This window comes from Eretmochelys imbricata, chromosome 12, assembly GCF_965152235.1.
Source record: "Eretmochelys imbricata isolate rEreImb1 chromosome 12, rEreImb1.hap1, whole genome shotgun sequence".
In the NCBI taxonomy this organism is placed as follows: domain Eukaryota; kingdom Metazoa; phylum Chordata; order Testudines; family Cheloniidae; genus Eretmochelys; species Eretmochelys imbricata.
In genome coordinates, this window is record NC_135583.1 from 32,592,371 (window position 1) to 32,608,539 (window position 16,169).

General features: G+C 41.3%; 1 protein-coding gene across 1 annotated transcript in view; it reads left to right on the forward strand.

The window, feature by feature from the left end:
- Positions 1–16,169, forward strand: part of CDYL2 (chromodomain Y like 2) — an 80,861-nt gene that overhangs the window by 49,255 nt on the left and 15,437 nt on the right. Inside the window, exon 3 of the mRNA XM_077831405.1 lies at positions 10,367–10,584. Coding sequence (XP_077687531.1) covers positions 10,367–10,584 — 218 coding nt within the window. The remainder of the gene's footprint in view (positions 1–10,366; positions 10,585–16,169) is intronic.

Below are 16,169 nucleotides of genomic sequence, written 5' to 3' on the forward strand. Positions count from 1 at the left end.
TCTCTTACAGGAGCCATACTGGGTTGCCCCATCATGGCCATCAAGGTGTTTTTAATTCCTTAATTACCGTTTTGGTATTGTTTCCGTGACACAAAAGTATGCAGTATATTTCGTTGCTAATCTCATAACCTTGATTATTATAGTTACCCCAGCAATTGCCACACTAGACAACCATTGCTGTTATTTGGGTATTACAGAAGAAGTTCACACCTGCATTTTGTGAATTTAAAGCCTCACAAGTGAGACGCACCCTAATGCCCATTAATTTGAACCCTTTCAAGTGCGCATGCAGGCATTCATAGCACTAAACTGTGCATGTTAGCCAGTGGAGGCCTGAGGCTGAAAATAAGGCACCTGTGTTCCAATCTGAGCATCCAAATGTCCTGTCCGGTCCAGAGAAAGCTCATCTTCAAGCATATGAATAATCCCAATGGCTTCAGTGAGGCAACTCTCATGCTTAAAGCTGAGAGCCTGGGCTTCTGTGCTTTGCTGGGTTTGAGTGAAGGAGTCTATTTGAAAATTGAGCTTCAGCTGTGTTGTGTGTATAACATTTACATTATTTTTCTTTTCTGCAGTTATAGGTTTTAACGAGTGAAGGTTTTTCATGCCTAGTGCTCTTAATTAGTTTTTATTTTTCAGTACACAATATATTTATTCAGAATGCAGTGGTTTTACCACATACCTTTCTTTTATATTTTAAGATCATTTTGTTAAAAGGGGACAATAAAACAAGAACTCGAGGGGCAAAAAAAATTTCATTTGTCCTCACAGGGGAAAAAAATGGTTTCTCCCATTCCTTCTTTGAATAATACCCTGGACAGGTCTGTCCTGAAAAAAAGTCCTTCCTTGCCCTGAGCTCCCAGGTGTGCAGACACTTATGGATGGCTTATGGCAAAACAGCAGATGGCCCAAACTATCTGAGAACATTTCTTTATAATGATTTTTACATCGTATCTCCCCAACTCCTTCACTTCTATTTTTGTGCTTTGCACTCTTGTCTTGCTCCCCTCACTCCATTCTGTTCTTCCTGCAGCCAGAAGCAAAGTGAAGCTGAATTTTGATCACTACATCTTGAGCTTAGATGCATCTCCTCCAAAAGTTCTGTGTCTAGCAGCACTCCTGAGTTCACGATTCCATCCAGTCTCACTTTGCAGTTGCCAACATGCACAATGGAGAAAAGAAAAAGGGGACAAACTATGTAACCAAAATAAGAGGGGAAGGGATAGAAAACGGGGGAGAGGAGGAGCAAGCAAGACAGATTAAAAGTAATGTTTTTGAAGTTTTTACCATAGGCTTTTGAAATTTTTCCATTCCCTGGCAGGAAGAAATTAGAGAGTGTGACAGAAACTGCAGGTAAACCAAAGAAATCTGCATCACTGTTCATTTCCAGCCGAGACGAATACGTTCTCCCCTCAGTTTGCACACTTATAGGAAGGCTTATTAGCATTAATACAGATGCCAGTTGTGATGAGGGCATATGTCTACTTAGTATTGGACTGACATCGCCAACTCCTTTTACATAGGACAGCAGCTAAGTCTTCAGTCATCCCCAATCTTGGCTATAGTCCAACCCAGAGCTTAGAAGTGAAAGGCCCCATATCCCATCACCATGAACCAAAAGTGCCTTTCAGCCTATAGCAATAATGAATAATTGAATTAACCTGATGATTATAATTATGCCATAAGATGAGTAACCCTATAATTAAATAACCTGTATTTTGTCTAGAAAACACCACACATAATAATGATGCTGTAGAAATAAAATAATTATGTTCGGGGACTGAGTTTCAGTGGCTCCCTAAAGTGGCCTCCACTAATGCATGCCCAGCTTTGTATGCACATACACTTGGATGGGCTAATACCTGCACGTCCCACGGACACAATTTTCACCAACAAACCCATACTGTTCTTGTAGATGTGTGTGTGCGCGTGCACGCACATACCTGCATGCACATTACTGGAGGTTTGGACCACTGCGCAGCCATGTCAGACTCAGCGGAGCAGTTGGGATAGCCACAAACACAGCTTTTGCCTCTACAACCCATGGACTTTCTTCCCAGGATCTGCCGGATTGGGAGACTACACCTTTTGCCCACAATCTGCACCCTCCCGACTGAGGAGATAATTTCCTAGAAAAATACTGCCTCTTCCATAGACTTCTCTGCCAAAGGGAAGAATCCAGCCCCGACCTTGAAAGCCCAGATCAAATAGTGCTTACCATCTTCTCCTGTTATCTTTTAAGGGAATCAACAGCTGGTGATAAAAGCTTCAAGCACCTCACAATGTACATTAATAGCTATATCTTTAAAATTCTAGTGATCAACCCCACCTTTTAATACATTTACCAAAATAAAAAGAAATCTCCATTCTGCATTCCTCCACTTACTCTTAATATTCCTTAATCACAAGATTACTGTATTTTATTAGTTCTGTTACCTAGAGCGGCGGAACAGAACCATGTAACAAATGACTATATGAATACTTACATCTGCCTCCATTAGGGTAAAAGCTTTTTGCCTGGTGGACATTAGAGGACAACATAATCAAAATGCCCTGAGCCGCACTGGTTCTGTCCACTACGGGGCTGCACTTGCCGTACACACAGCTAGTCCATTTCAACACACAGCATTATAATTCCCGTGAAATAGCCACATCCTCTCAGCTCTTTACTGTCAGTAAGTATAAGGGTGTGCTGTAGGTTAATGTACGCTGCTCTTGTTTCCTTTGCATCTGGCCTTAAACTAGGAACACCTACTGTCTTGACATTGCTGAGGAGATGCATGCTGTTAGCCTTGCAGGTCTGGACTCTTTTGCCATTGTGAATGGCAATAATAGGCCAGGCCATGAGGAAAACAAACACTAGGTAAACTCTGGAACATCTGTAGAAACTTTCTGTAGTTTGCAGCAGTATTCTGATGACATTTGTTGTCTTCTGTTATCGCATTGCTCTCTGCTTTTTCATGATACTGCAATTGAGAGTGATTGTTGTGTCAAATTCCTTGACAACATCAAATGTGTCCCTTTAAATAGTCGTCTTCCTGCTCTGCTCTAGTTCTGCACACCATCTGCTGAAGAATTCCTGCTTGTTATGTATCACTAACCACTGTATCTTTCCATTATGAAAACCTTCATAGTGTCATGATGTCCTTCATTTAAATATTCTCTATCAACCCAGTCTCCTGCTTCCTTTTTTTCCCCTTGTTCTGTTAATTATAGGAAACAGTAAAATGCAACCAAAAATATTCACTCTCTGTGTGTTGTAGCCAAGTTGATCCCAGGATATTAGAGAGGCAAGGTGGGTGAGGTAATATCTTTTTTTGGACCAGCTTCTGTTGGCGAGCAAGACAAGCTTTTGAGCTTCCAGGGGTCTTTTTCAGGCAGTGGTGCTGCCTTCAGAGCTGGGCAGCTGGAGAGTGGTGGTTGCTGGCTGGGAACCCAGCTCTGAAGGCAGAGCCGCTGCCAGCAGCAGCACAGAAGCAAGGGTGGTAATACCATACCGTGCCACCCTTACTTCTGCGCTGCTGCCTGCAGAGCTGGGCCCTTAGTCAGCAGCTGCCACTCTCCAGCTGCCCAGCTCTAAAGGCAGGGAGAAGTAAAGGTGACAAAATTGTGACCCCCTAAAATAACCTTGTGACTCCCCTGCAGCTCCCTTTTGGGTCAGGACCCCCAATTTGGGGAATGCTGGTCTCCCCCATGAAATCTGTATAGTATAGGGTAAAAGCACACAAAAGATCAGATTTCACAGGAGACCAGATTTTCACAGTCCATGACACGTTTTTCGTGGCCATGAATTTGGTAGGGCCCTACTCATCAATTCTTAGCTAACATGGTGGCTGGAGAGACAGTGTGGTCTAGTGCATAGGGCACTTGACTGGGTTGTTCCTGGCTCAGCACTGAACTGCTGTATGACCTTAAGCATGTCACTTCTCTGTTTCCTTTCCCACCTTTTGTTTCATCTTTTTAGACAGTACATCTATCAGGATGAGTTTTGTATAGCACCTAGGATCATGTGGTCCTGAAGTCCTAATATAAATTTTGTTCCCTTGATGACTTTTACCAACTCTTCCTCCTAATCTTTACAGGGCTCTTTCTACACACCTTCACAAGTTTTACTGCAGATTATTAATAACCCAGTATTTAATTTATAGACCTAGCTAAATTAAGGAAACATTGTCTTGTGCTCTCTTTCATATATAAACTGAGAGCATCAAAAAGCTGAACTAAATTTTTCATCTCTGTGCTTAGGCTGGGAAACCAAGTTCAGAGGTACCTAAAGCTTCCTGTGTTTCTTTATGACATCTCTAATTTATTTCACATACATTATTCATTGTTTGGGGGATGGTTAGCTTTACTCCATGCCACAGTCATTTTTCATCTTGACATATTAAGGTGTTAACTGTTACCCTACCATGTACTAACCAGGTGATAAAAGTTAGGCACCATTTTGTCTTAGGCTGAATGTTCAGTAGGAAAACACATTAATTATAGCTGCAGAGGTTGATATTCACTATCTTGGCCCATCTTAAAGTAGATAACTAAATTATGTTTAGGTTCCAACAACTAGAGATGAGCGTCTGCGATCCATGTTGGTGTACTGATATTGACAGACAGGCAACATCGGTCAGAATTTTGATACAGAATTTCACTATCATGGGACTATCAGACATTCCTTCCATAGATAATCCATGGATAGTTATTCGTATTTGTATCAGTTTTAGGTTTCAAGCAAAAAACAACCAGACTGATTTTAGTTGCATTGGTGTAAATCTTTGCATGAAACTTAAAACAATTATAGGCAAAGTGTGTGTCAGCTGACACAATTTTAACCAACAGAAGGTCTGTATGCAATCTACCATGTCATTTGAGGAAAGCATAAATTAGAAAACATAGGAGCCATTGAAGATTGCATATAGACCTTCTGTTGGTTAAAATCCTGTCAGCTGACACACGCTTTGCCTATAATAATTGCTGTGATGTTAACAGCTTCTTTTGTCATATCTTTAACTTCCCCACTTGGTGCACTATTTGAACAAAATGAGATGCAACAAATAATGATGATAAAGTGATTGACGAGAGACTTTTTGTTGTGCTGGATTTCCCTTAAGAATTAAGCCCCCACCTTTCCCTTACCATCTGTACTTAGAACAGCTGTTGCTTATTCCTTAATAGTATGCAGATTACCAATGCAGTTAGCCTGAGGCTGCTTCCATCTCATGTCCATTCTCGCATCTAATTTCCTAAGTTCTTTAGACTTTATTGCAAAATCTCCCTCTCCTGCAGGCTTGCAGATGGATCAAACAACGTAGTGAGCACAAAGCAGAGCAAATAGTGCACAAAAGTGGTATTGGAATCTTTGGTCCAAAAAGATGAATTATTCACAACCCCAATTGTTCATTTCACATGAACATTTATACAAGAAATTTTATTTATAAGAATGTTTGTGAAAAATGAAATTGATGAATACCTGTCTAAGTATATGTTTGCTTAAAGATACATACCAGAAGTTGTTCGTAGATTTAGAGGTCAGAAGGAACAACTATGATTGTCATGTCTGACTTCTTTCCTAACAAAGTCAACTATTCAAGTAGCCATCTTGAAATTTCTTCGCTTTCCCATTAGGGTTGCCAACTTTCTACTCACACAAAACCAAACACCCCTGCCCTGCTCCTTTTCCAAGGCCCTGCCCCTGCTCACTCCATCCCCCCCCATATCACTCACTCTCCTCACCCTCACTCACTCATTTTCATTGGGCTGGCTCAGAGGGTTGGGGTGTCGGAGGGGTGAGGGCCCTGGCTGGGGATGTGGGCTCTTGGGGGGGGCCAGGAATGAGGGATTTGGGGTGCAGGTGGGGGCTTCAAGCTGGGGGCGGGGAGCTGAGGGGTTCGGAGTATGGGAGGGTCTCCGGGCTGAGGCAGGTGTTTGGGAGGGGCTATGGGTTCTGGGCTGGAGGTGTGGGTTCCAGAGTGGGACCAGAAATGAGGGGTTCAAGGTGCGGGAGGGGGCTCTGGCAGGGTGTCGGGGTACAGGGCTCTGGGCTGGGGCTGATGGATTTGCGGTACAGGAGGGGGTTCTGGGCTGGGGCTGAGGGGTTTGGAGGGTGGGAGGGGGTCAGCGGTGCAGGCTCCGGGCGGCGCTTACCGCAAGCAGCTCCCAGAAGCAGCAGCATGTCCCTACTCCGGCTCCTACACAGATGCCCGGCCAGGTGGCTCTGAGCGCTGCCCTGTCCGCAGGCGCAGCCCCCGCAGCTCCCATTGGCCGTGGTTCCCGGCTAATGGGAGCTGCAGAACCGGTGCTTGTGGTGGGGGCAGCTTGCGGAGCCCCCTTGCTGCCCCTACTCATAGGAGCCAGAGGGGGGACATGCCACTGCTTCCGGCAGCCACGACAGCCAAAGAGCCTGCTTTAGCCCCTCTGCACCGCTGACCGGACTTTTAACGGCTCAGTCAGTGGTGTTGACCGGAGCCACCAGGGTCCCTTTTCAATCAGGTATTCCAATCGAAAACTGGACACCTGGCAACCCTATTTCCCATCTATTGTTTGTAAAAAAGCTCCAGTCTGGCACAAGAAACACTACCATGCATCCTAGATGACATATACTGTTAGTGAACAGAAAATAGAAGACCACCTAGATAAAGGAAGTTGGTTTCAAACAATGACAGGCTGAAATGCTTTCAGAAAGTATTTGCAGAACAATTCTGAATGCCGAAAAAATCTGTAAAAGTCAGTCGGTCTCCAGTGCTGCAGACACTTCTACACTGCTTATCATTAAGCACATTAATACTCCCACTGACTTCCATGGAACTCCTCCTGAGTTTAAAGTTAAGCACATATGTGTTTGCAAGATTGAGACTGCAGTTTCCAAATAATTCATGGACAAAAAAAAAAAAAAGGAATAAACTACCAGATAAGTCATTGTGCTCTAGTAATGAATCACTATAAACAAGGAAGAAGCCAAAAATGTACAAGTTGTAATTTGTAAAATTTCAAGCATTAAATGACATGTGTTGTTGGTTTGGGATTTTTACAATTAAAACTAATTCTTGTCAAAAAAAACCCAACCCCTAAATGCTTCAAATATTCTTTCTAAACTAAGGAACTAATTTAAATTTAATGTTTCAATTAATAAACCATTATTTAATTGAATATATCTGCTAGAGCTCTACTGGAGAGTGTTTATAATTTAACTGTAAAAAGAGAGAATACTATTAGACTTTAATGTAGTTTAGTACTAAATATAATAATTGCAGGGTATAAACGGATATTTTACAGGATGTGAACATTTGCAGACTCCAGGGTTTAGTGACAGCTAGTCATGTAGTTGAATTAGCTACTCAGATATCAAGTAATGGAAATATTAAGTCTATCGAAGGAAGGTGGCTGGCTCCTCTATTAGGGAATCATTCACTATAAATTCATCGTTACAGTCATTGTAACAATGCATTTTTAGTTGGACAAAGATGATCTAAACTACAAAATTTAAATCCATGTCCTAATTTTCATCCCTCCTCCTCAAAAAAACAAAACAAACAAAAAAACATTCTTAGCTTTATAATACCAAAACCAGGAGGTTGGTTCACTCTGCTCTAGAGGTGAGAACAAACAATTAAATATAGATTCAGATTTGGACACAGACTGCACTACTCTTTTTTCCTTCCTGTATGTTTGGAGTATTTTGGGCCCATCTCTCTTTCTTTTTCTTTTTCTTTTTTTTTTTAATGGCCATTATATCAAGTAAATTGAGCAACTTTAACTTCTGCTTTTGCACAGTCTATATAAGAACATAAGAATGGTCTGACCCAGTATGGCCAATGGTCCATCTAGCCCAGTACCCTGACTTCCGACAGTGGCCAGTGCCAGGTGCTTTAGAGGGAGTGAATAGAACAGGGAAATGTATCAAGTCATCTACCCCGTCATCCAGTCTCAATTTCTAGCAGTCAGAGGTTTAGGGACACTCCGAGCGTGGGGTTACATCTATGACCATCATAACTAATAGCCATTGATGGACCTAGCATCCATGAATTTATCTAATTATTTTGACAGGTTTCAGAGTAACAGCCGTGTTAGTCTGTATTCGCAAAAAGAAAAGGAGTACTTGTGGCACCTTAGAGACTAACCAATTTATTTGAGCATCAGCTTTCGTGAGCTACAGCTCACTTCATCGGATGCATACCGTGGAAACTGCAGAAGACATTATATACACACAGAGACCATGAAACAATACCTCCTCCCACCCTACTGTCCTGCTGGTAATAGCTTATCTAAAGTGATCATCAAGTTGGGCCATTTCCAGCACAAATCCAGGTTTTCTCACCCTCCGCCCCCCCCCCCCACACAAACTCACTCTCCTGCTGGTAAAAGCTTATCCAAAGTGACCACTCTCCCTACAATGTGCATTGTAATCAAGGTGGGCCATTTCCAGCACAAATGGCCCACCTTGATTACCATGCACATTGTAGGGAGAGTGGTCACTTTGGATAAGCTATTACTAGCAGGAGAGTGAGTTTGTGTGTGTGGTTTTTGGAGGGGGGTGAGGTAGTGAGAGAACCTGGATTTGTGCAGGAAATGGCCCACCTTGATTATCATACACATTGTGAAGAGAGTGGTCACTTTGGATGGGCTATTACCAGCAGGAGAGTGAGTTTGTGGGGGGGGGGGGGAGGGGCGGAGGGTGAGAAAACCTGGATTTGTGCTGGAAATGGCCCAACTTGATGATCACTTTAGATAAGCTATTACCAGCAGGACAGTGGGGTGGGAGGAGGTATTGTTTCATGGTCTCTGTGTGTATATAATGTCTTCTGCAGTTTCCACGGTATGCATCCGATGAAGTGAGCTGTAGCTCACGAAAGCTCATGCTCAAATAAATTGGTTAGTCTCTAAGGTGCCACAAGTACTCCTTTTCTTTTTTCTAATTATTTTATTTACCCAAATGGTAATGATATTTAAAATATCTTTAACTGCAAAAAGGAGATGACTTACAGAAAGCATGTATTTAGCATATTTTTATGACTCCATAACAGAGCCTTTGGGCTACTTGTGTATTGTTACTAATGACAACATATTTCCTGAATATCCCATAGAAATTATAAATATAAACAAAGCAGGAGTTACAATTTGCTGCAAGCAGAACTCAGGATAAACTGAATGTTTCTCAGTAAGATGCCATTTTGTTGTGGTTGTTTTGTTTTTGAAGAGTAAGCATGTATTCCTTGTCATTGATTTGGTGTTTTCCTATCAATATGTGTTCTGCAAAATGGCACCGGCAGAAATACGTTTTGGTGTTTTTTGCACAGTTTAATGTTAAAAGTACAGGTAATTAAAAAGTCAGTGTTTATCTACTGTTACTACACAGTGGTATATGAGACACCACAGTTGTGTACTAGTCCCCCTTTTGTGGGGATGGGACTTTTATGTAAAGTTACAATAAGACATTAACATAATAAGTAATATATAATGAAGTAAGGATCAGATAAATATTCAAAGAACCTGGCTAAAGATTCTGGCTTCCTAGCTGGAGAGCCCTCATCCTCGGAGTATGCTAAAAAGGGTGAACAAATTTCTAAATGGCTATCCTCTTTTTGGCACTTCTCTTGTGTATATACTTGGTAAATATGTTTGCCTTTCCTTGCAGCCTCTCCAATGGAGCACCTCCTATCAAGTTGTATCCTATTTTGAGCATAATCTCAGATACCACAGTGGGATACCAATGGGTAAAATACTACCTTTAATGGTGACCGCTGGAATTATAAGGAAGAGGAGTGAGATAGTGGAGTCAGCTTAGCTGTAAATGTTTGATAGGAACTGCTCTGTCTTGCTCTGAGTCCCTGTAGAGACGTACAATTGAGGATCCTGTTCCTACATTAAAATTGCCAAATGGAGTTGATAATGGCTTTAGCTCTGTAGACTAGGAACAACATGTAGCTTAGGAAGAGATGATATGGACTAAGTCAATCATGCCCAGCTTTGCCAAAGAAAACTGAATTAGAATTTTCCAATGAACTTGAGGGTCACCCCAAATTCACATAAAAGAGCAGGGTACAGCTGCTCTCATTTTCCACTACAGGCACATCTGTTGAGACTACTAGTCCCAAAATGCAATGATTGATCTTGATCTGAGTGGTCTTCTACTCAGATCATGATAGAGCATTTCATGCTGGGATACGCAGGCGGAACCGCTGCAGTAAAAATGAGCGGTCAGGGGACACGCTAGAATTCGTGGGTCATATTTGGTTGCTGGACACATTTTTGCCCACCCTTGGAACAGGATGATCTAGACATCCAGAGAAATTCAAGGTAATAATACACTACGCTGTTTTCTTTGGAGGTATAAACATGATCACATGTATCCATTTTGGTTGTTTGCATTTGAAAGGTTCCTCTCTGGCCAACGGAGGCCTGAATCTGCACAGCACTGTGAAAAGGAAACTGGATGGGGAGAAAGATTATGTCTTTGATAAGAGACTAAGGTACAGCGTACGTCAAAATGAAAGTAACTGTCGGTTCAGAGACATTGTGGTCCGGAAAGAAGATGGTTTCACACACATTCTGCTCTCCAGCCAGACTTCAGATAACAATGCACTGACCCCAGAGGTAAGCATGCAGCCATAAAAGCAAAAGAAAGCCACCTTAATAGATGGGAATGTGGTTAATCTGAAAATTAAGGCAACTCTCTTCTCTGTATTTTTGGAGGTTGGGGTTCCCTATTGAATATCTTTTTAAAATGTATGGCGCTCAGATATTCCACCTTATCATGCTTGGAATCTTATCCAGATGGATCTAATTATTATATGCAATGGAAATTATTTTTTCAAATAATCTCTCCCCAAATAAAAAAGTAAGAAGAGGAAAGATGTGATCACTAATCCCTGCCTGCAGTTTTAAAAAGTAGTTGTTCAAATGTTAAAATTACCACCCTTAGTGGAAATCTGACCTCTCACACAATGTCTTTGATTACTACTGCAAGGATTTGTACATATGTACACCTCAAATCATGTATCTCAGGATAAAAATTCAAAAAATTAAAAAGTCATTTTAATCCTTCACTGCTTTTATTTAATTGTCCATTTGACATTTTCATGCACTGTATTCTTTATAAACTGAGGTCCCAACCCTGCACTCAAATTCATAGGGCTTCAGGATGTCTCTGAATTATTGATTTCCATTGATTCAGTGATTCTACATCTAGGAATTAGGATTGTTTTGTATTGTGTATTCTGTTATTAAGTAACAAATGTGTCATTTTGAAATTAATTCCCAATAATTGAACACCGCTAAAATCATTGCCAAGCACATCAGGCCTTAAATTTTACCTTTTTTTTTTTTTTCCAAATAGTTAAGATCCAGTGGGGAATGTTCTCTCAGTCTTCCATATTGGGAGACACACACGCACATGTACGTAAACACTCTTGGTACCATACAAAACTAGACACTTACCACCCACAGTTTTTGCAATATTTATAAATAGAGCCTTACCAAATTCATGGTCCATTTTGGTCAATTTCATGGTCATAGTATTTTAAAAATCGTAAATTTCATGATTTGTTCAATATCTTCATAAATGATCTGGAGGATGGTGTGGATTGCACTCTCAGCAAATTTGCGGATGATACTAAACTGGGAGGAGTGGTAGATACGCTGGAGGGGAGGGATAGGATACAGAAGGACCTAGACAAATTGGAGGATTGGGCCAAAAGAAATCTGATGAGATTCAATAAGGATAAGTGCAGGGTCCTGCACTTAGGATGGAAGAATCCAATGCACCGCTACAGACTAGGGACCGAATGGCTAGGCAGCAGTTCTGCGGAAAAGGACCTAGGGGTGACAGTGGACGAGAAGCTGGATATGAGTCAGCAGTGTGCCCTTGTTGCCAAGAAGGCCAATGGCATTTTGGGATGTATAAGTAGGGGCATAGCGAGCAGATCGAGGGACGTGATCGTCCCCCTCTATTCGACATTGGTGAGGCCTCATCTGGAGTACTGTGTCCAGTTTTGGGCCCCACACTACAAGAAGGATGTGGATAAATTGGAGAGAGTCCAGCGAAGGGCAACAAAAATGATTAGGGGTCTAGAACACATGACTTATGAGGAGAGGCTGAGGGAGCTGGGATTGTTTAGCCTGCAGAAGAGAAGAATGAGGGGGGATTTGATAGCTGCTTTCAACTACCTGAAAGGGGGTTCCAAAGAGGATGGCTCTAGACTGTTCTCAATGGTAGCAGGTGACAGAACGAGGAGTAATGGTCTCAAGTTGCAGTGGGGGAGGTTTAGATTGGATATTAGGAAAAACTTTTTCACTAAGAGGGTGGTGAAACACTGGAATGCGTTACCTAGGGAGGTGGTAGAATCTCCTTCCTTAGAGGTTTTTAAGGTCAGGCTTGACAAAGCCCTGGCTGGGATGATTTAACTGGGAATTGGTCTTGCTTCGAGCAGGGGGTTGGACTAGATGACCTTCAGGGGTCCCTTCCAACCCTGATATTCTATGATTCTATTCTATAATTCTATGATTTCAGCTATTTTAATCTGAAATTTCACGGTGGGGTAACTGTAGGGGTCCTGGATTTGTGGGGTGGGGGGGGTTGCAAGGTTATTATAGGGGGGTTACAGTAATGCTATACTTAACTTTGCACTTCAGAGAAGGGCAGCTGGAGAGCAGTGGCTACAGGTGAGGAGCCCAGGTCTGAAAGCAGAGCCGTTGCCAACAGCAGTGCAGATCTAAGGATAATATGTTATGGTATTGCCACCCTTACTTCTGCACTGCTGCTTGCAGAGCTTGGCCCTTAGTCAGCGGCTGCCCAGCTCTGAAGGCACCAGCGTAGAAGACAGGGTGGCATGTTCTGTTATTGCCACCCTTACTTCCTTGCTGCTGCTGGCGGGGTGCTGCCTTCAGAGGTGGGTGCCCGGCCAACAGCCAGCGATCCCCAGCCACCCAGCTCTGAAGTCAGCACAGAAGTAAGGGTGGCAATACTGCGACCCCCTAAAATAACCTGGTGACCCCCCCGCAACTCCCTTTTGGGTCTGGACCCTAATTTGAGAAACAATGGCCTCAGTCGTGAAATCTGTATAGGACAGCGTAAAGGCACTCAAGAGATCAGATTTCACGGTCCATGATGCGTTTTTCATGGCCATGAATTTGGTAGGGCCCAAATTATAAGGAATAACATAGTAAAGGTAAATCCTATAGTGCACCAAATATCCATTTTAACGGTAGTTATCACACATAAAAAAATTACATTCAATCCATCATTCATATAGAATCCATCGCTCCATTATGAAGCAAACAACTTTCTGTATAAGTATGAGGCTGCTGTACTATAACTAAATGGCTGCTGACTGAAGCAAACCAAAGATTTACCGTGTTAACTTTAAACAGACATCGCTTTGTGTTGCTGGCCCTGAGAGCTCATCCCCAGACTGCCAAGAGAAGTTCAAGTTCATTGAGCAGTGTGGTTAGAGCCCAAAATTCTCCTGACAAGGCATACATGGCCTACGCCTTTGAATTTTTTCTGAAACCAGCAGCCCACCTCCATGAATGAACCACACAAACAAATATGGTGGGCTCCTTCTCTCAGATCTGCAGCACTGACAGTATTCTTGGTGTTGGGCAAAGATCATTGCTGAAGCTGGAAACAGAGAAATAAACAGCCTTTTTCTTTCTAAAGCTACATTAATATCTAGGGTCTGGATGGTCAGGGCATCTAGCTTTTCACATCTAGCTTGCCAGTTTAAAACCCACAATTTCAGCAAAGAGACCAAGGGCCATGCAGTATGGAGCAAATCCTGGTCCCTAGCATGTGGTTTCTCCTAGGCAGGGTTGAGACAATATTCTGTGGGTGAACATAGAGCTTCAGGCCCCAGGGCTATCAGTTTGACACCTTTTACCAGCACTAACCACACACATGCAGAACACTTACAGAGAGTGGGGAAGAGAGTTTGGTTGTGTTAAAAGTTACTCTGTTCACTTCAGACTCTATTAGAAACATAGGAAAAAACAATGTTTGCTCAAATCTGCTCAGAGCAGGTCTAGCTGACATGAAAGTTAAAACCTGAGTGGTCTGGCTACACTGGAGCTCCCTTGGTCGCTACCACCAGTACAGTAAGTAGACAAGGCAGCAAGGTTTGTAAAGCCCAGAATCATAATAAATTATACATTACACAAAGGCCCACTCTCCCCAAAGTTTCTCTGCTTTCCATTTGAGCATAAGCTTTCATGAGCTACAGCTCACTTCAAAGCTTATGCTCAAATAAATTTGTTAGTCTCTAAGGTGCCACCAGTACTCCTTTTCTTTTTGCGAATACAGACTAACACGACTGCTACTCTGAAACCTGCTTTCCATTGTGATTCCTCCTGACCCAGCCACAGCTGGACATCCTTTGGGCTTTAGCTGTTTTGTTAAACTAGTGATTTACACTATTTATCCCCACTTAATTAAAGATGTCTAAAAACCCAAAAGGTTATATTATAGAGTTCTCTGCGCGTGTCAGAGGAGAGCCAAGCAAACAGTTGCCTGACAAAAAATTAATCTCAACTATAGTATGCAATTCAAGTTATTATCACTAGGCTTGTTGATATCAAGAGTGAAGGGAGTAAGCTAAGACTAAATGGAACATCACAATTCATTGCTAGTAACTACATCACAGTTAGAAAAGGAGTACTTGTGGCACCTTAGAGACTAACCAATTTATTTGAGCATAAGCTTTCGTGAGCTACAGCTCACGTCATCGGATGCATACATGCTCAAATAAAGGTTAGTCTCTAAGGTGCCACAAGTACTCCTTTTCTTTTTACGAATACAGACTAACATGGCTGTTACTCTGAAATACATCACAGTTGAAGTTCATACAGGTGATTGTAGCATAAAACGTGCCTATGTTCCTTTCTTTTAGGATTTGCATTGACTGAAATTGGCTCAGTGCCATTGTGGTTTTTGAAAAAAAAGATTCAGATTACTAATGGGATTATTTCCTTTTATCTTTAACTAGATATTATAATTTTTCAAAATTTTGCTTTGGTATTTTATTTAATTTTTTAAAGAGAGTCATGCAAATTTTCAACATAAATTCCACCAATGGGTTATTTAACTTCGCAGGTCATTTGCTAATTTTGAAGATTTGATTCCAACGTTTTTGAAAATCTATTACTTAAATATATAGAAAACTTCTGTTATTGTTTTTTAAACTCAACAGTTTTTGGTAATCCAAAATCTGTTTCAAACCCAGGAATATGGTTAATCCATTGTTTTTATTCTTCCTAGTTAGGGTACCAATACTTCTGGGGATTAATAATTTACTGAGTTAAAAAGCAGAAGAATAGATGAGAAAATATATTCTAGATTGCTAATGGCTTTGGTAAAGATTGAAAAAACTACTCCGTATGCATTACGAGTCAAAAACTGGAAGTGGAGGTACACATATGAAGTATCAACAGTCATTCTTCTAGCCATAAAAAAAATGCAGTGCTTGCAGTGTTATGGATGTGTGTCACATCACTGGTTTACTTGCACGCTTCTTCTCATGAAATATCTGTATTATTCTCCTAGCAGACAGATTGCTTCTTATGGCAGACTTCAATCACAAGTATCGCCCTATCACTCCAGTAGGATTTATCATCCCCATATAATTTATCGGATATCCTTGTACTGGAAAGGACTCAATGTGCTTACAGGGGTGCTGAAGTATCAATAAATAATAGAAATAAATGTATAATTAACAAGGTCACCAAAGGTAATCACTGCAGAATAGTTATAAAAATGATAGCAAGGATTTAGAATGTTTTGCTCATTGTAACATTTTTAGAGAATGTTTCTCTTTTTAAATAAATAAAGCAAGCAAGCAAGCAAATGGACCGTTACAGTTTCAAATAAATACATGAAATTTAATTTTTTAAACCAGGTACTTCTATTGATTTATAGAAGTCATGTGTAGATGAGTTTAGGGATAAATTCCCAGTTCACTGAGTCTTCCTGAATATAAGCAAAGTTTAGACAGACGTCTTTAAAAACTCCCGTTTGTAAGAAGGGGGTGGGGAGGGAATAACCCAACTAAGCTCTTAGAAAGATAGTAGTCTAATTTTTTTTTATTTTTTTATTTTTTATTATTTGTAATTTAAGTACATTTTCTATAGGTTTGTAAAAGGGAAATCTTGCCAGATAAACCTGATTGATAATTTTGTAGTTAAAAAAA